Source organism: Callospermophilus lateralis, chromosome 11, assembly GCF_048772815.1.
Source record: "Callospermophilus lateralis isolate mCalLat2 chromosome 11, mCalLat2.hap1, whole genome shotgun sequence".
In the NCBI taxonomy this organism is placed as follows: Eukaryota; Metazoa; Chordata; class Mammalia; order Rodentia; family Sciuridae; genus Callospermophilus; species Callospermophilus lateralis.
In genome coordinates this window covers 2386113-2411983 of record NC_135315.1, presented here as the reverse complement: position 1 = coordinate 2411983, position 25871 = coordinate 2386113, and the positions used below count along the sequence as shown (strand labels likewise).

The 25871-nt window shown below is 60.0% G+C and overlaps 2 protein-coding genes across 4 annotated transcripts in view; both read left to right on the top strand.

Annotated features, from left to right (window-relative positions):
- The window catches only part of Ccdc40 (coiled-coil domain 40 molecular ruler complex subunit), a 35439-nt gene extending 29044 nt beyond the window's left edge, over positions 1–6395 (top strand). Inside the window, exons 17-20 of the mRNA XM_076870442.2 lie at positions 312–432; positions 3554–3742; positions 4821–4979; positions 6049–6395. Of these exons, the coding sequence (XP_076726557.2) occupies positions 312–432; positions 3554–3742; positions 4821–4979; positions 6049–6288 (709 nt within the window). The 3' untranslated portion in view covers positions 6289–6395. The remainder of the gene's footprint in view (positions 1–311; positions 433–3553; positions 3743–4820; positions 4980–6048) is intronic.
- A 1259-nt stretch (positions 6396–7654) lies between these two features.
- Gaa (alpha glucosidase) lies at positions 7655–24554 on the top strand. 3 transcript variants are annotated; one of them, XM_076869429.2, is made up of 20 exons: positions 7655–7749; positions 10180–10732; positions 11002–11147; positions 12039–12204; positions 12278–12374; positions 12683–12802; positions 12876–12994; positions 13082–13213; positions 14306–14416; positions 14993–15106; positions 15186–15270; positions 15773–15890; positions 16315–16448; positions 18030–18181; positions 18300–18448; positions 22217–22358; positions 22802–22951; positions 23299–23463; positions 23600–23752; positions 24078–24554. In XM_076869429.2, exons 2-20 carry the CDS (start codon positions 10226–10228, stop codon positions 24135–24137), a joined length of 2820 nt encoding a protein of 939 aa, XP_076725544.2. In that variant the 5' UTR covers positions 7655–7749; positions 10180–10225; the 3' UTR covers positions 24138–24554. The 3 variants fall into 3 exon arrangements, with proteins under 3 accessions (XP_076725544.2, XP_076725542.2, XP_076725545.2); XM_076869427.2 differs by having other exon boundaries at positions 10177–10732; XM_076869430.2 differs by having other exon boundaries at positions 7716–7739.
- The last annotated feature ends 1317 nt before the right edge of the window (positions 24555–25871 follow it).

Below are 25871 nucleotides of genomic sequence, written 5' to 3'. Positions count from 1 at the left end.
TCCTCAGGGGGGCGGGCATCTCACTCCCTCTTAGGGTGACGTCTGTCGCCTTTCTTCCTCAATCCTCAGTCAGACCTTCACACTCTCTTCCTACCTCCCAATCTTCTCTCCTCCTCCTCCTCCTCATCTGTTTCCCCATCACCCCACCTGCCAGAGGCCTGTCTCAAGGCTTGGCAGATCTTTCCTGTGAGGGGCCAGAGAGTAAAGGCTGTGAGCCTTGCAGTCTGTGCCCTCCCAGCTCCACACGACGTAGGCCCTGGAGGAAGACCCTGGTTTCTCCAGCTCTAACTCGGCCTCTCCTCCCTCGAAAGACACCAGGTCATGCTTTGGGAGAAAAAAATCCAACTGGCAAAAGAGATGCGCTCCTCGGTGGACTCCGAGACGGGACAGACAGAGATTCGCACCATGAAGGCCGAGATCCACAGGATGAAGGTGGGTGCAGGGCAGCAGCCCTGGCGGGGCCCGGCAGGCATCCCTCCATGAACCAGGACAGACCAGGCCGAGGCCCTGGCTCCCCTGGGGGGACCGCCTGGCCACCCTGGCCGTGACAATGTCTGAGATTCCCGCCTACACAGAGACCTCAACCTACCAAGCGCAGGCTTTGCACAGGTCCGCACCTGCCTCACCTCGCGCCCCGAGGCGCTGTGTCCTTCCTGCCCAGCAGAGATCACAGAACAACACAGGACACGCACAGTGACACAGCCTTTTTTTTTTTTTTTTTTTCTTTTCTTGGTACTGAGGCTGGAACTGTGGGCTTTGCCCGTGCTCAGAAGCACTTGTCCACTGAGCCCTTTTGTAAACTTAAGACAGGGTCTCACTAAGTTGCCCAGGCTGGCCTTGAGCCTGCAGTGCATGGACACGTGACTTCACACAACCTCATCCTTGCTGGAGCAACCGAGGCACTCGCCCGATATTTCACAGACGATTTCTCAACCCACTAATGAGACATGTCCCACTGTGGGATAAGAAGAAACTCACAAGACAAAGGGTTCAGAGAGCCATCCGATCCTTCACAGAATCCAGACTTCACTACCTTAAAAGGCTGGCAATTAAATCACGGGATCAATGAGCTTCAGGTTCCCAGCCTTCAAGCAGTAAGCCTGGGGTGGGCCACCTGCAGTCCCAAGGGCTCAGGAGGCTGAGGCTGAAGGATAACAAGGTTGAGGCCATTTGTAATGTTTTGAACAACCAATAAAAAAAATATTTAAAAAAAAAAAAAAAGGTTGAGGCCAGCCTCAGCAACTTAGTGAGACCCTGTCTCAAAATTTAAAAATCGAAAGGGCTATGGGCATGGAGTTCAGTTGTTGGGCACCCCTGGATTCAATCTCTAGTACCACCAAAAAGAAAATCCCAAGGGTTGATAAAAATAACGTGATGCCACTTTGACAGTGCCATTTAAAACACAGATCTCTCTGGCTGAGGAGTCGCTCTTCAGTTCAGATGCATGCACTGCTGAAAGGTCACTTTAAAAATACTTCACTGTGTCCCAAACCACAGAAGCCATGCATTTGCTGCAGGGAGCAGCTCCCCATCCCAGGGAGCAGAGAGCACCCCTCCTGCCCACCGCCCCTGCCCATTAGGGTGGCTGAGCGAGCCCCGCAGGGCAAGGGGCCTGCTGGGTTCAGACCTGCCCCACACGTCCTGCCCTCTGGGAGTCGCATCCTTAACAAAAACAGTGCCCACGTAACCCCCCACTTCTCTATTTTAAATACAGACACCAGCGTTCTTAGGCAGTTATAGAGTGGACGGTGCCTGCCCCACAATTAACTGAAACACTGTGAGCTGAAGGAGGCTTCCTGTGGTCCCTCTGCCCCAGCACACTGGCTACTGGTCCCGGGGTCCAGCCTGACGTGGCACAGCCATCCCCAGCGTAACTGCCAGCTAGCCCTGGCACTCAGCCCACTCTCCCGAGGACAGTCAGCCAGGCGCTGTACCAGCCTCGGGCGCCAGGGCTGTTCCTTCACTAACGTCCAGCGCTTTCGCAATGTGTGAGAAAGGCCAGGAACATTCTGGCCGGCCACAGCCCGGGCCCTCTCTGTCCAGCTTAGCATGTAAACCCCTTCCTCCTGCCTTGGGGTGCAGGGACCCTGTCTAGCTGCCTCCCAGGATACACTGTTGTCTCTGGGGCTCCACCGCGCTCTCGGTGCAGTCCCGGGTCTGTCCGCCTCTTCTTGAGTCTTGGGCACCGTCTGCCTTCAGCAGCCAGTTCTCACACACTGGGTCGGGTTTCCCCAAACCCTGAGAGTTCTCCCAAGAAGCAGATCCCACAGAGCATAGCCACGGTCTTGCACCACCTAGCAGGTGCCCTGCCAGTGCCGAGCCATCAGACAGCGCCCGCCTCCAGGGAGAGTGGACCTCTCTGCGCACTGACTGGTAGGCCAGGCTCTTGCAGGACGCCCTCACAGACTCCCCAGGGGTCATGGGCACCAGCTATCTGGGCAGCCCTCGGTGACAAAAACTAACCATCACACCGTGTTAGGGTAACACCCGGTCCATCTTCCTGTGCACTGGATTCCCAAGAGGGGGCTGCCGATAGGCAAATTTGTTTTTTAAACAACGTCTTCATTTACTCACTCAGTGCTGCTAGGGATGGAACCCTGGGCCTCCCGCAAGGCCAAGCGCTGTACAACTGGGCTGAGTCCCCATCCCCAGAAGTACATTCCTAACACAGCCTGCCAGATTAGTATTCAAAATCACATGATGGTGGTTACGTCCCTACCAACTCCAAGTTCTGGTTTTTGTTCAGTTAGCTAGCTAGCTTTCTTTTGAGCCACATTAACCACTGAGCCACATCGCAGCCCTTTTTTGTATTTTACTTAGCGACAGGGTCTCACTGAGTTGCTTAGGGCCTCACTAAATTGCAAAGGCTGGGTTTGAACTCCTGCCTCAGCCTCCTGAGCCGCTGGGATCACAGGTGTGGCCACCGCACCTGGCTTTGTTTCTTCCAAGTCCACTTTTTCGAGGCCTATCTTTACATACAGTAAAATATGCTTATCTTAACATACAGTTTGAGCTCGGTGCCATGGTGGACCCCCATATTCCAGCTACTGGGAGGCTGAGGCAGGAAGATGGAAGTTCCAGGCCAGCCTCAGCAACTGAGCAAGACCCTGTCTCAGAGTAAAAATAAAAAGGGCTGGGGCTGGGGCTCAGTCAGAGCCCCCGGTTCAACCCTCAGGACTGCAGAAAAGAAAGACGAAAGATGACTCTGGATTCTGACCCAGGCACACACCTGTGTGGCCACAGCCACAGTCGAGACCCCAACGGTTCTGTGGCTCCAGAAGAGTCCCTTGTGGCCTGAGGTCGATCCTCCCAGCTCCACCCGTCCCGGCCTCAGGCCCTGCACCCAGCTTCCCTCAGAGTCACGTCTCACCAAACCTCCGTGCACTTGTCACAGCCAAGAAACCAGCCTGGCCCTGCCAACCAAGCCGCCACCGACTCTGCTCAGGAACGCCCCTTTCCGTCCTGGGTGGGAGGACCACGGCGCAGGACCAGCTGTGCGGGTGCGGGCTGCTGCGGGTCGCTGCCCCGCCCAGCCCCTCTGTCCTGTACCCAGGTCAAGCACGGGCAGCTGCTGAAGCAGCAGGAGAAGATGATCCACGACATGGAGCTGGCCGTGGCCCGCAGGGAGACCATCGTGACCCACGCCGAGGGGCAGAGCAAGATGGACAAGAAGGCGGTCACCCGGACGGACTTCCGCCACAGGCAGATGGAGCTGCGCAAGAAGATCAGGGATGTGCACAAGGTGGGCAGCGGGGGAAGGCCTGGACGCCCCCGTGCTTTCCCACCCGCGGCCCCAGGATCCGGAGGTGCCCCTATGTCCTCCCCACCCGCTGGCCCCCTGAGGAGCCTGCCCACCTGTCCCAGGGCCTGCGGACCCTGGCCCAGCTCCCACCGTCCACCTGTCAGGGAGTCCCTCTCAGCAACTCAGTCCAGGGCTACAGTCGGGACTGCCGTGCTAAGGCTGTGACAGGGACGTGACGAGGGGGCAGCAGGCCGGCCTTGGCAACGGACACACCAATCTGTCCTGCTCTGATGAAAGGGATCACTGCCACCTCTGGATCTGGCCACCATCTTTTTACGAGGGGGACACAGGACCCCCGCTGGAGCCTGCTGAGTGAAGACGTGGTGGCCCCCAGCTGGCCCGTGTTCAGCAGGGTCTGTGTGCTGCTCTCCTGGGGACTGCCCTCCTGTCCCCCTAGCCACATCCTCTGAGCCTGTGGTGTGCCCTGCCTGCGGAGGGGTGGAGCCAGTGCTGCCCCAGCGCCCCCTTCCCTGGTGACTGCCAGGCTGGGTCTCTGGGCTCAGACTTCCCAGTTGGCCCACAGCCCCTGCTGACCAGCTGTGGGCTTGGGCACTGTGGAGCCTGCATCTCCACACCTGCCCTGGGGGTAGGAGCAGGAGCTGCCTCCCTGCAGGCAAAGGGTGAAATGGGACAGCAGCCATGGCTCTGCACAGTGGGTGGCTTTGGGGACACCTGAGAACATGGCCTCAGAGCCCTCTCTTCTATTCACGAGGGGGGCATGTGGCCTCCTCTCTGTGCCCCCTCCTCAGGAGGGGCAGGGAGCGACACTCAGGTGCCGTGGGGCAGTCCCTGGAAGTCTCCGGGCCGCCGGGGCAGAGGCCCTTCCTGCTCCTCGTCTGTGGACTCAGCCTGTCTGGCATCCATTCCTTCTGCAGCTTCCTGTCCCATGTCCCCCTCCTCCCTGCCTCCCGTGCCTCCTGGGTCCCCACCAGGACCTCCTCGTGCTCCGGGCCCTAGCCTGGCACTCCTCTGTCCGCTACCTGAGGGCCACGCACAGCAGGTTCTGCTTACCTCCCAGGCCAACGAGGAGTGCACCAAGACCATCTCAGAGCTGGAAGAGACTCAGAAACTCACGAGCAGCTCCCTCCTTGAGAAGCAGGAAAAGCTGTCCGTGATGCAGGCGGACTCCGACACGCTGGAGGCTGACCTCCGCCAGCTGGTGGCCCTCAAGCGACAGGTAAAAGCCAGGAGGTCACTGGGGCTCAGGCACCCTGGCAGAGGGGTGCGCCACATGCAAGAGAAGGGGGTGCCACCCAGGGAAGGCCTCTCGGGTCCAGGTAGGCCCAGGCTGAGGGCACCACCAGCTGCTCACATGTTTGTGACTCTCTGACTTCTTTCACTTAGCAAATATCAATAGCTATTGAGTATAGGCTGGGCCCATCCTGGGTCCCAGGACTGCAGGACAGAGCAGAAAAACAAAATGCCTGCCCACCCTTCACCAGAGACCACATGCCAGGAGCAAGAGAACAGAGGCTAAACAGAATAAAGAAAAAGACAGGGTGTGTTAGGCGGTGATAAATTCTTTGGAGAAAGTTCAGCAGAGGAAGAATGTCGGGCATCAGCGGGGAATGGGGGACTGAGATTTTGAGTGGGGTGTTCTGGGAGGCCACATGGAGAAGATGGCATCTGAGCTAAGACTTGAAGGAGACAAGGAGAGACAGAGTCACCCAGGCAAAGGGGACACTCTGGTGTGTGTAGCCTTGGAGGCACATGATCCTGGCTTTGGGCCTTTCTCTTGGCAACTTGAGGAGGAGATAGTGAAGGGCTCTGGGTGAGGGGACTTGGTGTTTGGCAGGATATCCCTGTTGCTGGAGAGTGTTGGGTGAAGGGTCAAGGGTGGACGCAGGACGCTGCTGCTGGAGTGTGCGTGGACTAGGGCAGCCACCCAGGGAAGCTGCTGGATTCTGCATACCATTCAGAAGTTCCGCCAGTGGGCTTTCCTACTGGACAGACGGTGGTGTGAGTGTGAGATGGGAGGAGGGGGCGTGGACTCCAAGGACTCAGCCAGGGCCATGGAGACCAGAACAGGTCTGGAACCAGGCCTGACACTCGGCTGTGTCAAAGATGTCTCCCTGTGATGGGTGATCAAGGCTCCCTTGGGAGGGATAGACTCCTCACCTTGAACTTGGAGACTGGGCTCTTTGGGGCACGGTGCTCCCCTTTGGCATTTCCTCGGCTCTGCACTGCGGTAGAGCAGGTGTCCTCCTGATTTGCACGGCCTGACGTGGGGTCTCTTTCCCACCCAGAACCTTTCGGAGATTGTGGCCCTGCAGACTCGCCTCAAGCACCTGCAGGCTGTGATTGACGGGAGGTACGTGTTCCTGTTCCGCTCGAAGAAATCCCTGCTGATGGAGCACAAGCGGCTGAATGACCGGTTGGGCCTGCTCAGCACCATCCTCACCCATGTGCAGGATGAGTACCCCCAGTTCCAGGAGGCCCTCAGCAAGGTTACCCAGAAGATCGCCAGCAAGCTGGAGCCCACCTAGAAAGCTCGGGACTCCACCTTCCAAGGCCCACCCCTGAGGAAGACGGCCAGAATTCTGTTTACCCTCAGGGGTCTTTCTGTGTTCCTAAAAAACATGTGTGCCCCAGAATGTTACTGTGTGATGAAATGGAGAGGCCGGCCCGCAGGAATTAGTTCCCAGCCGCTCAGCAGCTTAAACCAAGTCCAATCCAGGGCTCCCTTGGTGCCTCCTGAGCCTGCTGGCTGCCTGCCTTCTGCTTCCTTTCTTGAGCTGATTGATCCAAGTGGAAGTCCAGCTTTAGCAACTCTCCCATCTGCAGGAGCTTCCTGGAATATTGTCCCAGATATGGGGACGGAGGCAGGTAGGGCAGAGGGGACCCTTGGAGCAGGACTGGCCAGCCAGGCCATGCAGGCCACTTCATTCCTACTCAGTGCTTCTGGCGGGGCACATCTGGAAATCCACCAAGCCCATAAAGAACTTGGCCCCTTCTCCTGCCCCCACCTCCAGTGTATTTTAAAGTCGGATGTAACGTCTGTAGGGACAAGTCAAGGCTCTCAGGACTTCCAAGGGAGGTGACCAGCAGGTCTGCCTGTCCCACGTCTGTCAGCCTCTCTCCATCATTAATCCTTTCTCCTGTGCCCTTGAATTCTATGCATCAATTACCTGTGGCTTCTCCAAATCTGAAAGGGAAAATGCTTGATGAAATAATTTCACTTTCAAATTTTGTAGCTGAAGAATAAAAACATTCTTTCTGAATATGGGAGTGAGGCCTGTTGACTCTACAACATTGCAGAAGTACAGCGCCATAAAGCAGGCAGGGCTGTGGGTATTTGGACATCGCTCCTTTCTTCCTCCTGAAGTGTGCATTCAGTCCTTGTATTCCACACCTAAAATTTGTTCATCTTAGTGTAAGCATTTTCTCACTTTAGCAAAAAAGACAAAATGCTTCGCATTATATATAATGTTTTCACAACCACAGGTTTTATGGGTTATCACGATGTCTGACTATTCCTCTAGAGAATAAGCGTAAATTGGGGGAAGTTGAAGGAGCCTCCGGATGCAGGCTCATTTCAACCTGTCACCCAGTCTTTCCGAGGACGCCCTGGGGCTGGGTCTGCAGGATGCAGTCCCGAAGTGCAGAGTGCGGCTTGGCAAGCTTTGACCGAGTCTTACTAGCCGCAGGAAGGCGACCAAGGCCTGGGCTGTGCCCACGCTGCGCCTTGTCTCTGGACCCCGTAGGGACAGGCAGCCACTTGCAGGACGCTCTCCTGGGGACACCTGTCCCGCCGGACCCGCGCCGCCACTAGGTGGCGCAGCGCCCCTGGCCTCGCGCGCCTGCGCGGGCAGCCTCTACACGTGACCGCCACGGCCCCGCCCCACCGGCCGGCGGGCCACGTGACCCGCGCCCGGCCCGCCCGGGGTCTGCGCCGCGGGGGGCGTGCGTGCGCGCCGGTGAGCGGCAGCGGGCCGAGGTGCGCGCAGGTGAGCGGGGGCGGCCGTCCGAGGCCCGGCAGCCGGCTGCAGTGCTGGCCTCCGCGGCGGGCTGCCGGGTGCGGCGCCCGGCTGTCGGCGACCTCTTGGTGGGGAGAGTCGGGCGAGAGTGCGGGGCGGTCGCGGGGGAGGCCTCGGTGGATCGCGGGGGACAGTGGGCCGGGGCCCCAGACTTCCTGCCTCTCGCTCGTCCCCGCCGCGCCCAGCCGGGAAGGCTCTGCTCCGGTGTCCAAAAGCTGCGCTTCGACCCGCGCCGCTTCCGGAGAGCAGCTGCCCCGGGCACCACCAGAAAGCAGAACTCGACCGGGTCAGCTGGAGCGCCTGACCTTTAGCTCTTCCCCATTTCCTCTCCGAATTGTCGAACCGAGAGATGAGCCGGGCACTCTCCCGTGCAGGGCCAAGGGCTGCCGGTCCCCATTCCCAGGACCTCGCTTCCCCCGGTGGGCGTGTTGCAGACTGCGCTCTGCCTCGCTGTGCAGATGCCGCGCGCAGACGCCGCTCTGCTGGGGTGTCCTGTCGGAGTTCCCTAGACTGAGTCATGGTCACCAGCTGGCACATGTGTCTAGCAGGGCCAGGTGGGGCTGGGACCCTTCAAAGTTACTATTTGGTCTTCCTGGCTGCTTCCTGGCACACAGCTCCTAAATCCTGTTAAGTGTAAGCGTGATAAGTTTGCTCCCGAGGTGGCTGAAGGCCCCTAGATTGCTTCAGGATGGCGGCTGGTCACCAGGAGGACCCACCCAGCCACGCCTCCCAGGAAGGCTGGAGATGGAGTCAGTTGCCAGTGGCCGTTGATTTATTCAGTCACACCTACATAATGGAGCCCCATAAAAATCCCCTGAACTGGGGTTCAGAGAGCCTCCAGGTTGCCCTACACATCTCTTCCATCTGCCAGTCCCCGAGTTATGTCTGTAACAAAGCAGAAAATTTAAGTAAAGTGCCTTCCTGAGTTCCCTGAACCGTTGTGTTGAATCACCTGACCTGAGGGGTCTCGGGTCACCCCACGTGTGTAGCCAATCAGAAGTTCTGAAGGCAGCCTGGAACCTGCAGCGGGCATCCAGAGTGGGTCTGAGCTCTTGTTGTGGGTCTGCCAACTCCAGGTAGGTAGTGTCAGAACTGGACTGGGTCCCAGGACCCTCAGCCGATATCTGGAGAGTCCCATTGGTGAGAGAGACTGAGTGTAAAACCTTTGCTGCACCCCAGAGAGCCAATTCACCAGGTGCCCCATGGCCCCAAGCGTTGCTGATGGTCACACGGTTCCCAGCCCCGCTCTGTGATCAGGGGGTCAGGCAGTCTCGGGACCCATGTTGGCCTCTGCTGGTGCACAGCTTTCCCCAGTGTGTCTATTTGGTGGCCATGGGGCACCTACAGACCTCCCATGACCTGGGCTTGCACTGGCTGAGGGCCCCAGTTGCTGCGCTCTGAGGATCCATGCCTGTTTCTGCCCTGGGGCCCGTTCCTGGGAGACCCAGCCCCCTCTGATGAGCCATTGTGGGTGGAGGCCCCCCTTGGTGGCCTTGCTGCCAAGACACCTCAGCCCCACCCCCCTTTCTCCTTCCTTTGGAGTCAGACTTGCATCCGTGGGGCAACTTCCCGGCCTCCTCGCTCCCACTTTCTCTCAGATTAAAGGGTTTTCTAATCAAGTCACCTCACCCACTGTTGGGGACATACCAAAAAGATAACAGGACGGTAACAGCCACCGGCACTTGAACCTTACCTCCTCACTGGCATCCCGTTCCCAGGTGCTCCAGGGTCCGCGTGCCACAGAGCGCGTCTGCCCTGTGTGCTGCAGCGAGGCCTGGAGGGGCCCTCAGCGTGGTGGGGCGAGGCCTTTCTCTCTCGCGGCATGGCCATCCTTAGCGCGTGGCCCGAGACTGCAATACCCCAAATTCTCACTGTTTGTCAGCAGGAAAGGAACCAAGGGGAGGTGGCAGGGCCCCTAGGACACAGCTTGCTGGCCAAGACTCAGCAGCCTGGGCCCAGCCTTCCTGCAGGAGGGGGGTCCCTCTTGCCATCTGAGGGTCACCCCTCCCGCTGGGCCTGTCCCTCTCCCACTGGTGCATTTCAGTTGTGACGTTGTGGAAGACTCAGTGGGAGGTGATCTACAGTCCCCTATTTGGGACGTTTCTCTTTTCCCTTTGGTCTCCCTCCTCCCACGTCAGTCTGCATAGTCTGCAGCGCCCGCGAGGCCTCTGGGGAGCACCTCCGTCCTGCCCCTGCTCCTGGCTGCCTTGCCAGGACGGGACGGCCTTCCTGCACCTCCCGGGCCTGCCGGACAGTCAGTTAATGAGGGGCTGCAGGTGTCGCTGGAGGGTGGAGCACGGCCTGGCATGCTCGGCCCTGGGTTTAATCACCAGCACCACAGGGAAAAAACCCACCTGCCGCCCCTCCTGCCTCCCGCTGAGCCCAGTCCTTTCTCAGCAGGCCTCCGGGAACTGTCCGCGCTGCCCCAGACGGGCAGGTGTCAGCCATGAATGCGAGGTGGCCGCCCTGCTCCCGCCCCGTGATGGGGGTCTGCGCCCTCATCTTGGCCGCGGCTGCCCTGCTGGGGCATGTCCTGGTCCATGACTTCCCGGTGGAGGAAAGTCCCCAAGCTCACCGGCAGCAAGCCAACTGGCAAGGGCCGCGGTACACCCTGGAGCACCCTGGCCAGCCCAGAGCAGCGCCCACACAGTGTGACATCCCCCCCAACAGCCGCTTTGACTGTGCCCCGGACAAGGCCCTGACCCAGCAGGAGTGTGAGGCCCGCGGCTGCTGCTATGTCCCAGCGAGCAGGGACCCGGAGGGCCCCCTGATGGGGCAGCCCTGGTGTTTCTTCCCACCCAGCTACCCCAGCTACAGGATGAAGAGCCTGAGCCCCTCGGAGACGGGCTACACAGCCACCCTGACCCGCACGTCCCCCACCTTCTTCCCCAGGGACATCCTGACCTTACGACTGGACGTGCTGATGGAGACGGAGAGCCGCCTCCACTTCACGGTGGGCAGGGGCAGAGAGGACGGAGTGTGTGTGTAGACAGGTGACCAGGGAGTGCATTGTGGCACTGTGTGCACCCCAGCTGGAAGCCAAGGTGTAGGCAGAACAGTGAGGCCTGGTGGTGACAGGGGCAGAGGTGGCCCCGGGCCTCCCCCAGGAAGCGAGGCCTCGGCCATCCCATAGGAGTCTGCAAGAGTGTGTTCAGGCAGTGGGAAGGACTGGGGATGTACCTCTCTGTCCACGAGGGGCCTGAGGACTACGGTCTCTCCTAGATCAGAGATCCTGCTAACGAGCGCTATGAGGTGCCCCTGCAGGTCCCGCGTGTCCACAGCCGGGCCCTGTCCCCGCTCTACAGCGTGGACTTCTCGGAGGAGCCCTTTGGGCTGGTGGTTCGCCGGAAGCTGGACGGCCGGGTGCTGTGAGTGGGGGCCTGGGCCTCAGGCCCCAGCAAGGGGTGTGGCCAGGGCTGGACCTATCAGTGAGTCTTCAGCTCTGGTCTTCTGTCAGTCTTGGCCAGGGCCCACCTCCCATCCGGGCCTCCTGGCCATACCGGGCACACCCAGACCCATGCCCACTGAGGCTCAGCGGGGCACTCTTCTGGGATCCTGGTGTGGTGTCCCCACTGGCTCAGGAGGCTCCTCCTGAGGGGGTCACCTGGCCTAGGACTGCACCTGCCAGGAGAAGCCTGTGGTATCCGTAGGCACTAACGTTGGCACAGTGGGGTGCTCCTGGCATCTCATGAGTGAGGTGCCGAGCAGCTTCCTGCAGTGCCAGGAGACCCACCCGAACGCCAGCAGTGCCTGAGGAGGGACCTCGGCCTGGTCTAGGGTGGCACCCCCTCCAGGTGGCAGGCCATTACCAGCTTTATATTATGCATCAAATGCGTGCCACTCCAGTCCAGTCCAGACGCTAATGATTAATTACCGTAAACCTCCGACACTTGGGTCATTGGCCTCTTACTGCCCCGCTGTGGCACAGAGGCAGGGGACTCCCTGGAGGCGATGGAGCTGGGGCTCTAGATCCCTGCTATTGGCCCTCCTCTGTGCCTGTGTCCCTGGCATGCCCCGGGCTTGCTCGTCCTGCTGTCCTCTGCCTGGTGGGCGGGTGGGCACAGCCTCTCTGGACGTGCCCCGCATCTCCTCACTGGTTTCAGGGTGCTGAGGGCTGCTGGGCCCCTCATGGCAGTCTGTCCCCAGGTCAGCCATGGCAGAGCTGGCCAGGACACACCCACCCTCGTCAGCCCTGCACTCAGGTGGGCCCAGGTTGGCCCTGTCGGCCAGGTGCAAGGGAGCCTGCTCTCCCCCTGCAGGCTGAACACAACCGTGGCCCCCCTGTTCTTCGCTGACCAATTCCTGCAGCTGTCCACCTCCCTGCCCTCCCAGTACATCGTGGGCCTCGCTGAGCACCTCAGCCCCCTAATGCTCAGCACCAACTGGACCAAGATCACCCTCTGGAACCGGGATCTGGCCCCCACGGTAAAGCAGGAGCGGCCGGGTGGGTCGTGGAGTTGGTGTTCGAGAGGCTGAGTGTCACCTCCTGTGTGTCCAGCCCGGTGCCAACCTCTACGGGTCACACCCTTTCTACCTGACGCTGGAGGACAGTGGCTTGGCTCACGGGGTGTTTTTGCTGAACAGCAATGCCATGGGTGAGTCCCCTCTGCTTCCTCCACAGGCAGCCCCAGGCCCCTGCCTTCCCTGGAGGCCGCAGGGCCGCGAGCTGCCCAGCACGAGACATGAGGCCGGCAGGCCCTGCCCAGCTCTGCACTCAGTGCCCCTGAGGGGTCCTGGGAAAACCCTGGGGCCTGGCCACTAGCTGCTCCGGTCCTCGACCCCCACCTGCCGGGTTGCTGCAGGCACCTGTGGGAAGAGGTGCACTCGGCTGCACTCTGGCCTATCTGTGGGTGCTGGCCTCTGGGTCAGGCATTTGTCCCTGAGCCCGGGCCATTTCCCCCAGACGTGGTCCTGCAGCCCAGCCCGGCCCTCAGCTGGAGGTCGACAGGAGGGATCCTGGACGTGTACGTCTTCGTGGGCCCGGAGCCCAAGAGCGTGGTGCAGCAGTACCTGGATGTCGTGGGTAGGCCTGTGCCCGTCCTCAGCCCCGCCCCTGCCTGTCCTGCCCACCCGCTCACCACAGGTGTCGCCTGCAGGGTACCCCTTCATGCCTCCGTACTGGGGCCTGGGCTTCCACCTCTGCCGCTGGGGCTACTCGTCCACCGCCATTGTCCGCCAGGTAGTGGAGAACATGACCAGGGCCCACTTCCCCCTGGTGAGTAGAGGGTCGCCCAGGGTCAGGGGCAGCCAGGGTCAGGCACAGCTCCTGGACCCCAGTGTGGCTCCTGTGCCGTGGCCACAGGACGTGCAGTGGAATGACCTGGACTACATGGACGCACGGAGGGACTTCACCTTCAACAGGGACAGCTTCGCAGACTTCCCGGCCACCGTGCGTCAGCTCCACCAGAGTGGCCGGCGGTACGTGATGATCGTGGTGAGTGTCCTTCCCGCAAAGCAGCCCCTGGCTCCTCCTCTTGGTGGCCTGTTTCTCGTGCCCGCCATGGTCACCAAGGACATTATCTGAGTCTTTTTAATATTGAGGGAACATTAAGAAGGCCGAAGCTTAGTCCCTGATGTCCAGTTTAAGGGTCCCTGGAAATACCTGTCTCATTCAGGATTCTTCAGGTGTGGGTTACTTCAGCCACCTTAAAGCCACAGGCAGGGGTACAGTAAGCTCATGTCAGGGGATGGCTCGGGGAGTTGGACACAGGACAGCTGTCTCCTGGCCCAGCCCCTTCCCCGGCCAGCTCTGTCTACGTGGGGTGGAGGGCATGGCTGATGGCCCAGAGCAGTTCAGGAGGTGGTCTGATCAGCTCTCATGCCCAGCCCTTACCAGAGACCCCTTCAGTGGAGGACATTCAGTGGCCGAGGGGCTTAGAGCTGAGTGGACCTGACCCCTCCATCACTGCCACCCTTCGAAAGGCAGCAGACATTAGCCGCCACCTCACAGAGAGTACTTTTTGTATGGTTTTTTTGTTGTTGTAGATAGACACGATACCTTACGTTATCAATTTATTCGTATGTGGTGCTAAGAATCAAAACCCAGGGCCTCACAGATGCCAGGCGAGTGCTCCCCCACTGAGCCACAACCCAGCCCTTTCCTTTTGTTTTTTAATCACTATGAAAGAAGTAAATGGGTGAGGTGCAGAGGCTGAGACAGGAGGATCACAAGTTCAAGGCCAGCCTCAGCAAGTTAGCGAGACCCTCTCAGAATTTAAATAAAGGGGCGTGCAGCTGGGTGGCAGAGTGCTCGCCTGTCTAGCAACACATGCTTGACTCAGCACTGCAAAAAAAAACCCAAAAGTAGCTGGTCCCTTCAGGGATGCCGGCAAGCCTGGGGGAAGAGCCCTCCCAGACACGGCCCTGCAGCCAGCTGGCCCGTCCCTGTCCACAGGCAGCACATGGACACACTTGGGGTGTGCCGCTCATGTGTCTGGCTTTACCCTGCCGCGTTCACTCAGTTTTCCCAGAGATTGGTGGAAGGTTTGGGCCCGTCCTTCCACCCTGACCTGTTCCTGCACCCCAGGACCCTGCCATCAGCAGCTCGGGCCCTGCTGGGAGCTACAGACCCTTTGACGAGGGTCTGCGGAGGGGGGTGTTCATCACCAATGAGACTGGACAGCCGCTGATTGGAAAGGTAGGGGTCTGGGTGCTCGGGCCAGTGGGACTGGGGCAGCTGTTGGGAAAGACTGGGATTCCAGAGACGTCTGTCGGGGACAGAGTGCGAGGGGTGGGTCACAGCTGGTGCGGCCGTGGCACTTGAAAGGTACCCCCAAAGTTCCTCCGTCAGGGGTTCTTGGGCTCCATGGGAAGTTGGCCGCCCAGGCACAGCCCTGCAGACCCTCCGGGAGGCTGTGGGGTTCTTCTTGTCCTCCTGAGGGGACAGGAGGAAGGGGGGCCCCCTGAGGGAGGGGCTAGGCAGGACTCCCCAGGACAAGAGTGAGCCTGGACTCGGGCCTGGGGACCTTCATCTTAGAGTGAGGGCTTAGAACGGTGTCAGAAGGACACTGTCCGTGGTACGTTCATATCCTGCCTGGATGTGTATGGGTGGTCCCAGGGCTGAGGCCCCTCCAGCCCTCTCAGACCCGCCCATTGACCTCCTGGGCTAAGGTCTCAGGTTGCAGAACTGGACACTGACCAAGAGCGAGGCTGAGATGCAGCAGGGCCTTGGCGCAGACTGGCTGGGGTGGGGCCTCTCTGCCCTCTCTTCCAGGTGTGGCCCGGATCCAGTGCCTTCCCCGACTTCACCAACCCCGAGACCCTTGACTGGTGGCAGGACATGGTGGCTGAGTTCCATGCCCAGGTGCCCTTTGATGGCATGTGGATTGTAAGTGTGGGCCCCGCCCCTGGTATCCCTGGCCTCTGGGGCCCAGCCCCGCCCTCTGCCCACTGGCCCTCTGTTACAGGACATGAATGAGCCATCCAACTTTGTGAGGGGCTCTGAGCATGGCTGCCCCAGCAACGACCTGGAAAACCCCCCCTATGTGCCTGGTGAGCCCCATCGCCCCCGGGCTGCCACCTGGGGGTTGATGGCTCCAATCAGGGCTTCCCTTCCCTAGTGTTGGAGTCTCAAAGCTGAGAAGCCATGGGCAGCAGCCAGCCAGGAGAGGAGAGGGAGGGAAGGGAGAGGGCAGGCAGGGGCCCAGCAGTGAGGTCCAGGTGGTGACACGTCCAAGGGTGCAGATGGTCATGTGCAGCCAGTACTTCAGGGGGGGGACAGGGGACACTTGCCATGGGTCACGAGAAGGTGGACATGAAGCTGGGGATCTGCAGAGCCTTTGGGAATAACGGGGGTGGTACAGGGACGTGCCCCAAGTCTTTGGGCCACAGCCATGACCAGGGAAGGGTCCCAGGCCTGTTGGGGGCATGAGGGCAGCTTCAGGAAGTACCTCTAGGGCTGAGCCTGGGGAGGCAGGAACCAGGGTGCCGGACAGGGCACTGTGGACCCCCACCCTGGGAGGAAGACCATGGAAACCAGCCCCACTCTCTGCAGGGGTGGTAGGTGGGACCCTGCAGGCAGCCACCATCTGTGCCTCCAGCCACCAGTTCCTCTCCACACACTACAACCTTCATAACCTGTACGGCCTGACCGAAGCCATCGCCTCCAATAGGTGAGGGCTTCCTGCACTGCCCTCCCTGCCCTGCCCTGCCCAGCCTGTCCGTGCTCACGCTGACAGCAGACCAAGGGTGCAGGGAGGAAAGGACACTTGAACCCCCTGGGACCAGCAGGGCCTGCGCACTCTGCCAGCTGCCACGCCACCCCCGCCTGGCGCCAGAAGCCTGGTGTGTCCTGCCATTGCCCAGATGGGCGGCTGCACCGGCAGGGACCCCATGAGTCCTAGGCAGAGTCAGCTGGGCCAGCCCACTGCTGACAAGCCCAGCAGAAGTTGGCAGTCACCTCTGTCCCTGCTCTGCAGCCTCCTCTGTCTCCTTGTGGTCAGTTCCTTTTCCCCATGCTGCCCACCTGCTGCTGTGACCTGCTACTCCACTCTGGCAGGTGGCAAGGGGTTTTCAAGTGTCCCCTGCTCCACTTAGGGCCCTGGTGAAGACTCGGGGGACACGACCATTTGTGATCTCCCGCTCAACCTTCGCTGGCCACGGCCGATACGCTGGGCACTGGACAGGGGATGTGTGGAGCAGCTGGGAGCAGCTGTCCTACTCCGTGCCAGGTGAGCGCACCCGTCAGGAGGAGTGATCAGAGGTCAGTGGGGTCCCTCTCGGGGAGCCTTGCCCCAGCACTGGGTGTTGGACTCGGCACAGTCCAGATGGAGCTACAGTGGCTCGGGGCCCACCACTGGGTCACAGGGCACGAGGCCTGCTGGCCCCTGCACACCTGTGCTCACCCACGAGCTGTGCAGGATGACCCCTTGTGTCACCTCGCTCGTGGGGGGTCCTTGTCTCTAGTTTACCCTGACTACTGCCCCAAAGCCATCCAATGCTCACCTCTCACAGTTCCCCTCATGATGACGCGTCCCAACTGCAGGAAACTGGATCCCTCCTCACAGGGTGCCACCTGCCCCACCCAGCTCGGTGCCCAGCTCTGCCCGGCAAGAAGGAATTTAATCTTGTCCCAGGAGCTTTGATCCGCTGAGGCGTGTTAGACGCAGAACTGGCTTGGGAGCCCCAGAGAACGGGTTTGGGAGTGAGGAGTGCCGGGTCACCACATGGGCAACTGAGAGAGTGTCACCAGAGCCCTGTGGCCTCTGAGATGCTCTGACCAGTAGAGTCTCACCTCTGTGTGTGACACTTGTGCAGACCCACAAGCCACGGGGGTGTGGCCTGGCCAAGCTCTCGGGAGAAGTGAGCCCCTGTGGTGGGGGGCTTCTGCCTCTGTGCAGTCACCCACATCCCACCCGGGGTAGGTGCGAGAGCTGGGGCCACCATGGAGTGGCCTGCAGGGTCCAGCACACAGGCCTTTTCGCCCCCTCTGGGTCTTGATTTCGATTCTCATGAACTGCGTGCTGCTGAACAAAGTCCTGCAGTTCTCAGGATCCATTGCGGCCCAGAGAAGTCCCCTGTGGTCCCAGCTGGGCCCCGTCCTGCTGTCTCAGCTCCTGACCCTGGGTCCTGGTTCCCGGGGCCTTGGGGAGAATGGGCCTAGGGAAGCGGCACTAGGCTGGACAGGAGGACTGCGCCAGTCTATCTCTGAGCAGAGGGATAGACTGCCCACGGTGCTGTCCGTGTCAGCACTGCCCCAAGCCAGGACCACAGCTGGGGTTTGACGCGGCTGGGCTGTGCCCTCTGCCAGGCTGGAGGCGAGTCTGAGCCAAGGTGCTGGCCACATGGCCAGGGAGCACCAAGGTCCCCAGGGAAGACCCGCACGCCACCACAGCCCTGGGGTCCTCCCATCACAGGCTCCCAGTGCTGGCTCCAGGCTCCGTCCATCACAGGGCTGCCTCCACGGTGCTTGCTCCACGCACACCTCCCTTATGAGGTCGCTGGTATAAGTCACTGGGTCAGGGCCTACCCGAGGACCTCGGCAGCCTGACTTCCAAATGAGGTCACGCTCTCCGTCCAGGAGGAGGGGACTCAAATGTATCTCTCTGGGGACACAGTTCTGCCCGTACAGGGGTCTGATTAGCTCTGCTTTCCCGGGTCCCAGGAAGCAGTCCACAGGGCAGACACGAGGCTGCTGGCCCCAGACCCTTATTCGGGGAGGGATGTGGCAGGATCCGCACTGCTGCCTGCCCGGCATCGTGGCCTGCCTGCCCGCCCCAGCCACCTGAGGTCATCTGCCTCTGTCTTCCCAGAAGTCCTGCAGTTCAACCTGCTGGGGGTGCCCCTGGTCGGGGCAGACATCTGTGGCTTCCTGGGCAACACCTCAGAGGAGCTGTGTGTGCGGTGGACCCAGCTCGGGGCCTTCTACCCCTTCATGCGGAACCACAATGACCTGCACAGCCTGGTGAGGGCAGGGTCCTGCGTCTGCTGTGTCCCCCATGCGGGTGGCCAGGGAGCACTGGGGTCCCCAGGGCAGACCCGCTGTGGACCCTGGACCCCTTTGCTCTCTGCACCCCACACAGCCGCAGGAGCCCTACAGGTTCAGCGAGATGGCCCAGCAGGCCATGAGGAAGGCGCTCGCCCTGCGCTATGCGCTGCTGCCCCACCTCTACACGCTGTTCCACGCTGCCCACGTCAGGGGTGAGACCGTGGCCCGGCCCCTCTTCCTGGAGTGAGTCCTAGGCTGGGGAGCAACGGCCCATATGTGCCCCTGGGTGAGAGCTGACCAGGAGCCTGCAGACACCAAGGCAACCCCATCCCGCTACACGCTGGGTTCCCAGGACCCTAACTGAGTGGGATCGAGGTGCCCCCAGCATCCGTCCCCTAAGGTCACAGTTCAGTGCCAGGGCATTCAGGATATGGAAAACCCAGGATGAAGAACAGTAGTACCAACCAGGCCAGCCAGATGGCACAGCAAGGAACAAGATGGGCATCACTGGTCCATCTGGGTCTGGCTTGGGGAGGACAGCTAGAGACCCAGCTGCCCCCGGCAGGACTTAGTGCATACAAGGAGTCACCTTATAAAACAGCACTCTCCATCAGGAGCCAAGGAAGGGAGTCGCTGGTCACTCTTTGCAGATGTCGGGTGTCTCCCTCCACCTGCACCAGCCCAGGTGGGCTCCACAGGGGACTGCCAGGGGTGACGCTGTGGGAAAGTTTACGGAACACCATGATGGCAACCAGGGCCCTGGCAAGGGAGCACTTCCCAAGCATCAGCACAAAGAAAGGGGAGGAGGTCAAATTCAGAGAGAAAGGAAAACTTTGCTGAATGGGAACAGGAAAAATCTCTGAATATAAGCAAAAACTTAAAAACTGCTCTATACATCAATTGTAATGGCAAATAGAGGAGAGACACTGTCAATAACATGACAGTCCCTGTTCCTGATGCATTAAGAATGCATAATCTGCTGGGCGTGGTGGTGCACGACTATAATCCCAGCAGCTCAGGAGGCTGAGACAGGAGGATCACCAGCCTCAGCAAAAGCAAGGCACTAAGCAACTCAGTGAGACCCTGTCTCTAAGTAAGACACAAAATAGGGTTATGGATGTGGCTCAGTGGTCCAGTGCCGAGTTCAATCCCCGTTGGCCCTCCTGCAAAAAAAAAAAATAATAATAATAATGCATTTTCTACTGGCAAGACTAGTATTAACCAAATAGAGGGCTTGGGCAGGGCTCAGTGGCAGAACACTTGCCTAGCCTGTGCCAGGCCTTGGGTTCCATCCCCAGCACCAGGCCAGGCACAGTGTACACACCTGTGATCCCAGTGACCTGGGAAGCTGAGGCAGGAGGCTTATAAGGTTGAGGCCAGCATCACCAACTTAGCAAGACCCTGTCTCAAAACTGTTGCTCGGTGGTTAAGGACCCCTGGATTCAATTCCCAGTATCAAAAAGAGAAGGAAGCCACCAGACAGGAGCTGGGTTAACAGAGCAGGGACGCGCATGGCAGTGGCTCTCAGCAGGGATGTAACTTACTTCCTGTACTACCATTTTTTGGTGGTTTCCCTGAGGACTGTAGTTCACGTCTTGGAGCTTATGCCATATACAATCCAAGGGTGTAAAATGTGGTTACACCCTGCCCTGCTGTGCCTGTCCCACCGAGCCTGCCTCCCCACGTCGTGCGCCTGCCGACAGCCTGGTGCAGACATCAGGAAGCATGGTGCAGTTGTCTTCTAAGGCAGTCAGGAGACAGCGTGGCAGTACCACTGGCTTCTGTGCCTCTGCGGTGGCCTGTGCCACACCCCGTGTTTCTGTTTCTTCACGTGTGCTTGTTACTGGCATCCTCCAATGGATCAGAGGACCCCTGTCTTGCACGGCAGGTTGCCCCTGGTGAATGCGGGCCACTGTTGCTCTGGAAGGGCGGTCTTGCTCAGTCAGAGCCCTCAAGGGCCCTTGTTTTCCCCCAGAGCTTCCAGCAGGTCACGCGGCCTTCGGGCCAAACTGCCTCTCTTGAGCTTCTCTCAGGTTCCTGTCTTTGGCTTCCACAGGCCGGCCAGGGTGCATCAGGTGTAGGTGTCTTTGCATTTATCCCGCGTGGAGTTGTTGAGCTTCTTGCATGTGCAATGTTTCTCCTTGGGGCTGGGGTGAGCTCAGCGGTAGCACACTAGCCAGGCATGAGGTGAGGTCCTGGTTTCATCCCCAACACTGCAGAATTCTTTTCATCAACTTGGGTAAGCTTTCGTCTATTCCCTGAGGCACGTTTCCTGCCCTCTCTCCTGCTCCTGGGACTCCCTATGCCTGGACGCACACTACTGTCTGCCGCTGCTCCTGTTGGCCTTCATCCGTCTTCTCCCTGTTCCCTGCAGGCAGTCTCCACAGACCTAACTCCAAGCTCACTTCCCTCTCCTTGGCTTGCTCCAGTCCCTTGTGGCCCTCCCAGCGTGCTCCAGTCTTAACCTCTCTGTCTTTGTGGATGCCCTGCAGGGCGAGTCTCGCCCTTATACTCCCTGTTCTCAGAGCTGTTCAAGATTGCTGACTTGGGTTTGTAAGTCCAAAGCTGGGCTTCCCTGGGGACCCCTGCATTCCCTGGGCCACCCTCCCTGTTTCCTGGCACGTCTGGTATACTTTCCTTTCTCTTTTTTTTTTTTTTTAAAGAAAGAGTGAAAGAGAATGAGAGGAAGGGAGAGAGAGAGAGTTTTTTTTTAATATTTATTTTTTAGTATTTGGCGGACACAACATCTTTGCCTGTATGTGGTGCTTAGGATCGAACCCGGGCCGCACGCATGCCAGGCGAGCGTACTACCGCTTGAGCCACATCCCCAGCCCACACTTTCCTTTCTCACTGGACATTTTCAACACTCAGCTCTGGAATCAGATTCCGTGTCCCTCCCCCAGGCTGAGTTGCTCTTGGCCACTGTCACTGTGCTGTGTCATGCTTCCCCTGAGTTGATCTATGATCTGTGGTCTCTGTGGTGTGTGGCCATGGAAGTCCGCTCAGCTACCCTGATAGGGACAGCGGGTCTCCTGGCCTCTGCCACATGACTCTGTGTCAGGCACACCTTCCACGCTGGCCAGGCTGAGTTCCTGCTCCTACCAGGGCTGGCCAGTAGTGTGTGATCCCTGCCCAGGCCACTGCGAGCTTCTGGCTCCTCTCCAGAGTCCCGAGAATGCTGACGGGCCATGTTTGCTGTGTTCTTGTTGGTTGTGCGGAGCAGGAGGTTGAGGGACGCCCTCACTCCTCCACCGCCATTCATGGCACCCCAGGAGCTGGGTTCTGAAACAGACACTGGCTTGAGAAACTCATGCCTCCAAGAAAAGAGCCAGGGTGACAAGGACGTGGTGGGACAATCATCTTCAAACGCGTTTCCCGGGGCGATCAGCGGACACGTTTGTGCGACTGGTGATGTTTGCCATTCTACATGATGCTTTGGCTTTACAAAGAGAAACCTGTACTGAAGAGGTCATCTGACCTGGTGTCTCCCTCCATGTGCTGTGCCTGCCCAGCCCTGGACCCCCTGTCAGGAGTAGGAGAAGGGCATGGACCAGGTGACATCAAGACGATCTCAGTGAAGTCATCAGAGGATGGGCAGGGATCGTGCCAGATGTCAGCGACCGCTGCCTTTGGTCGTGGGGTTGTGGAGGGCTTTTCCTGGTTGTTGGTACGGTTTGGTACTTTTCCGAGTGTCTGAGTTGGACAGATGTTGTCACTACTTTGATAATCAGAAAATAAGTGAGCAAAGTCAAGTCAGGGGCCCTCCCGATGCCTCAGGGGAGCGACTCCTGCACTGGGCCTGGCCCCTGAATGTGGGTGGGCGTGGTCATTTTCACCTGTGGCTGGAATCAGCCCTGCCCCAGGGATCCCGAGTGCTTTGGCTCTGTGGGCCTCCCCAGAGATGGGAGTTCTGGCTCCACCTTCTGAGCCCCACGGGTGGACACCTGTCCATAGAAGGGTCTGTCTCTGCCCACTCCTGTACCAGGCCCACATGCCCGTCCTTCTTTGAAGGTTCCCTGAGGACCGGCACACCTGGGGCGTGGACCGCCAGCTCCTGTGGGGAGAGGCTCTTCTGGTCACGCCCGTGCTCGAGCCTGGGAAGGACCAAGTGACGGGCTACTTCCCCTCGGGCACCTGGTACGACCTGCAGCTGGTGAGTCCCGGCCACCCTGAAACCCGCCTGTCCCTGTGACGGGTGCTGGAAAGAGGCACCTGCTCCTGGAGTCCTGGCTACTGTTGGGCCCTCACCTGGGTGCTCCACTCAAGCCCCCCAGCTCCTCACAGTCACCCCATCTCCAGGGAGGAAACAGGCCTCTGTGGATGACCTGCTGGGGTCCCTCAGCCACCACAAAGCCCCTGCTGACCTGGGGTCCCCTGACCTGTCCCTCAACCCAGACCCTGGGTCCAGGCCTTTCAGGCTCTGTCCCACCAGGCATCTGGATCCCTACAGAGAGCCCCAAGTCTGCCCAAGGTCATAGCCAGCTGTCTGTACTAGGCCCCCACATGTGACCCTTGGGAGACAGGAACAACAGCTCCCGGTGGCAGCCTGGGGACCTTGGCATCCTGGGACACTTCTGACACAACCCCTCCCTCCAGGTGCCAATAGAGGTCCTCGGCGGCCTCTCCCCTCTACCTGCAGCACCTCCCTGCCCTGCCATCCACAGTGAGGGGCAGTGGGTGACACTGCCAGCTCCACTGGACACCATCAACGTCCACCTGCGGGCTGGGTACATCGTGCCCATGCAGGTACAGGCCAGGCAGCTGAGAGGAGGCATGAACACCATGCTGTGGGGGTGGGGCCGTCAGAAGGGCCTGTCACCCCAGGTGGATGGTGACCAGGGAACTGGTGAGGGGCACAGCGTGGCCTGCTGTCCCTCAGGCACTCTGTCAGAGGCCCAGTTAGGTCTCAGTCCCTGGTGGCACTTGATGGGGGACAGACTTGGGTTCATCTGCCTGGCCTTAGACAGGCTGGTCACCATGGGTGTCCAGCCCAGTCTGTCCCTTGTTCCCACTTCCTCATAGCCAAGACTCAGTGTCCCCCTGTGGTGGAGGCCACCAGACTGGGGCTGTGACGTGTGTCCACCCCCTCCCAGGGTCCTGCCCTCACGACCACAGAGTCCCGCAAGCAGCCCATGGCCCTGGCTGTGGCCCTGACTGCAGGTGGCGAGGCCCATGGGGAGCTGTTCTGGGATGACGGGGAGAGCCTGGATACGCTGGAGCGCGGGGCCTACACTCAGGTCACCTTCCTGGCCAGGAACGTGAGTCCTGGGCAGTGGGCAGGGTTGTCGAGGGGGCCTTGCCCTGGTCGGGGGGAGGTGCTATGGAGTCTCTGCTCTGGCGGTTCCCCCTTCTGTCTGCTGATACCTCTGCACTGTCCCCATCTGCACTGGCCAGAACACTGTTGTGAATGAATTGGTGCACGTGGCCAGGGAGGGGGCCAGCCTGCAGCTGAGGACAGTGGCCATCCTGGGGGTGGACCCAGCCCCCCAGCAGGTCCTCTCCAATGGGGTCCCTGTCTCCAACTTCACCTACAGCCCCGACACCAAGGCAAGAGGGCGAGTTGGGAGTGGGGCTCTTGTGGGATGGGAGCAGGGCCGTGAGGGTCCCGGTGACCCAGCTTGCATCATGGAGGTGCTGTTGGGAGGGAGCAGAGGGTGCCAGAGCTCAGGTGAAGAGGAGCTCCTCAGGGGAGGAGCAGGCCTCTGCTGCTCCCGTCTGCTCCTGGAGGGCAGTGGGAGCACAGTACCTGTTTCCAGGGGAATGAGGTGCTGAGACCTTGGTGGGGAGGGGCGGCCGCGTCCCTCGCGCCCTTGGACACCCAGGTCCCTCTGCGGGGAGCTGTGTGGCACTCACATTTCCTCCTCTTCTCCAGACCCTGGCCGTCCCTGTGTGGCTGGCCGTGGCGGAGCAGTTCCACATCAGTTGGTCTTAACAGTGGCCTGGCTTCTCCACGGAGGTGGTTGCCCTGCAAGGCACTGCTGAGGCCCCCACCGGCCACGTGGGCAGTGCTGAACCCGCGGCAGCGCTCAGGGTGTGCACTACCTCCCCGCACATCTGGGTTTTTCCCCCGGATCCTGTGGTTGCAGTGCCCTTGAGGGCCACCGTGTCAGGAACACCGTGACACTTGTCACCATGTGCAGCTGCATCCACCGCCCTCAGCTGACTGTCCGTGATGTCAGGGTCAGGAAGGGTGCTCTGGATGGGACGTGTGCCTGCACCAAGGTCGGCCACCCTGCTGTGCCTGCAGCTGTGACTTGAGAAGGGACAAGCCCGGGTGCTGCAGAGCCCAGGACTTGGGACGCTTGCTCTGAAGTGCAATTACCTTTAATAAAAGGGATATTTGGAACCAGCTCCTGTGTCCTTCTGAGGCCTAGGGTGGGAGGAGTGTCCAGGAGCCATGAAGGGAGGCAGCTACACTCAGAGGTCCCTGGTGCCACCCCACTTCTCAGGGCAGCACCCTTCCTGATCCCCCATCACCTGTACAACCCCTCACCTCATTTCCCATTACCACCCTTGGGTCCCTATGTTGCCTCATGTCCCCACATCATCTCATGTCCCCATGTCACCTCACCTCCCAGTATTCCCCAGCTCCTAGGCAATGGAGAATGTCTGGGCCTGGGGAAATAGGTGGGGCATTCCTTCTGCCCCAGAGCTGTGGACAAGAGGACCTCAGAAGGGGCTTCCCAGCAGTGAGGCCCAAGACCTTAGCCAGAGGCCAGAGATCTGTCCCCAGGTGACAGAGGAAACATTTGGGCCCAGGGTTTCCTTGGCAAGTCCTAAGAAAAGGAAGCCCATTTTACTGAGGCCACCCAGGCCAGCACAAGTCACCATCACCGGCTGGCAGACCCCTCAGAACATCTTGTCATGTGACCTGCTGGCCCGTCCTTACCTCTGTGGCCTCGGGGAATCTGGGGTCAGAAGTGCAGCAAGCCGTGGAGCCTGTCTGACCGGCAGCACCTGCTGCACCGCCCTGGGGACATGTCCACAGGAGCAGAGAAGGCCTGTGTCCTGCAGGGCCTAAGCCCAGCTGCCACTTTGCCAACAGGGATCTGTCGGACAAGTCACCTCGCGCACCCAGGCGGTCCTGTAGCAAGGGAACAGAACCACATTGGCTGCAGGTGCTCCACCCCTGCTTCCTGGCAACATGGCGAGACCTGGTCTCAGAGTGGGACATAAGAAGGGCTGGGCCCCGGTTAGAACAGATGCACTCCATGCAGGTCTGACCTCATCAAGGTGGACTCTGCTGTCAGTTAAACTAACAGAACCAAAGAGCCGGGGGCTGGGGATGAGGCTCAGTGGCAATGCACCCCTGGATTCAGCCCCAGTCCTGGGGCAGAAGGGAGGCGCTTGGCGACGATGCAGGAGGTGCTGATGGGAGCTGCCCTGCTGAGCGTCACTGGCCTGTTTCCTGAGGACAGGGACAAAGGAAGGCCCTCCATGAGTGCCCATTGCTCCCAAGTGCCCAGGAAGAACACAAACCCAGAAGGAGAAGAATGAGGGGGGCAGCCCCTCCCCAGGCAGCAGTCCCTGGGTCAGGGCTCAGTGACCCAAGGCACCCTGTCCCCAACACTTCGCATTTTCCAGGGAGGGTAGATGGAGTGTGGCAGCTGCCACCAGGCTGGACAGGCCATCAGTGTCCTCACCTGTGCAACCACACTGCCCTAAA

What these genes read in the sequence shown, in the direction of transcription:
- Gaa (XM_076869429.2), top strand. Translation starts at nt 10,226, where the DNA reads ATGAATGCGAGGTGGCCGCCCTGCTCCCGCCCCGTGATGGGGGTCTGC. An exon ending in AGAGCCGCCTCCACTTCACG is followed by an intron (nt 10,733 to 11,001) that starts GTGGGCAGGGGC and finishes GGTCTCTCCTAG; the next exon opens with ATCAGAGATCCTGCTAACGA. An exon ending in GGCGGTACGTGATGATCGTG is followed by an intron (nt 13,214 to 14,305) that starts GTGAGTGTCCTT and finishes CCTGCACCCCAG; the next exon opens with GACCCTGCCATCAGCAGCTC.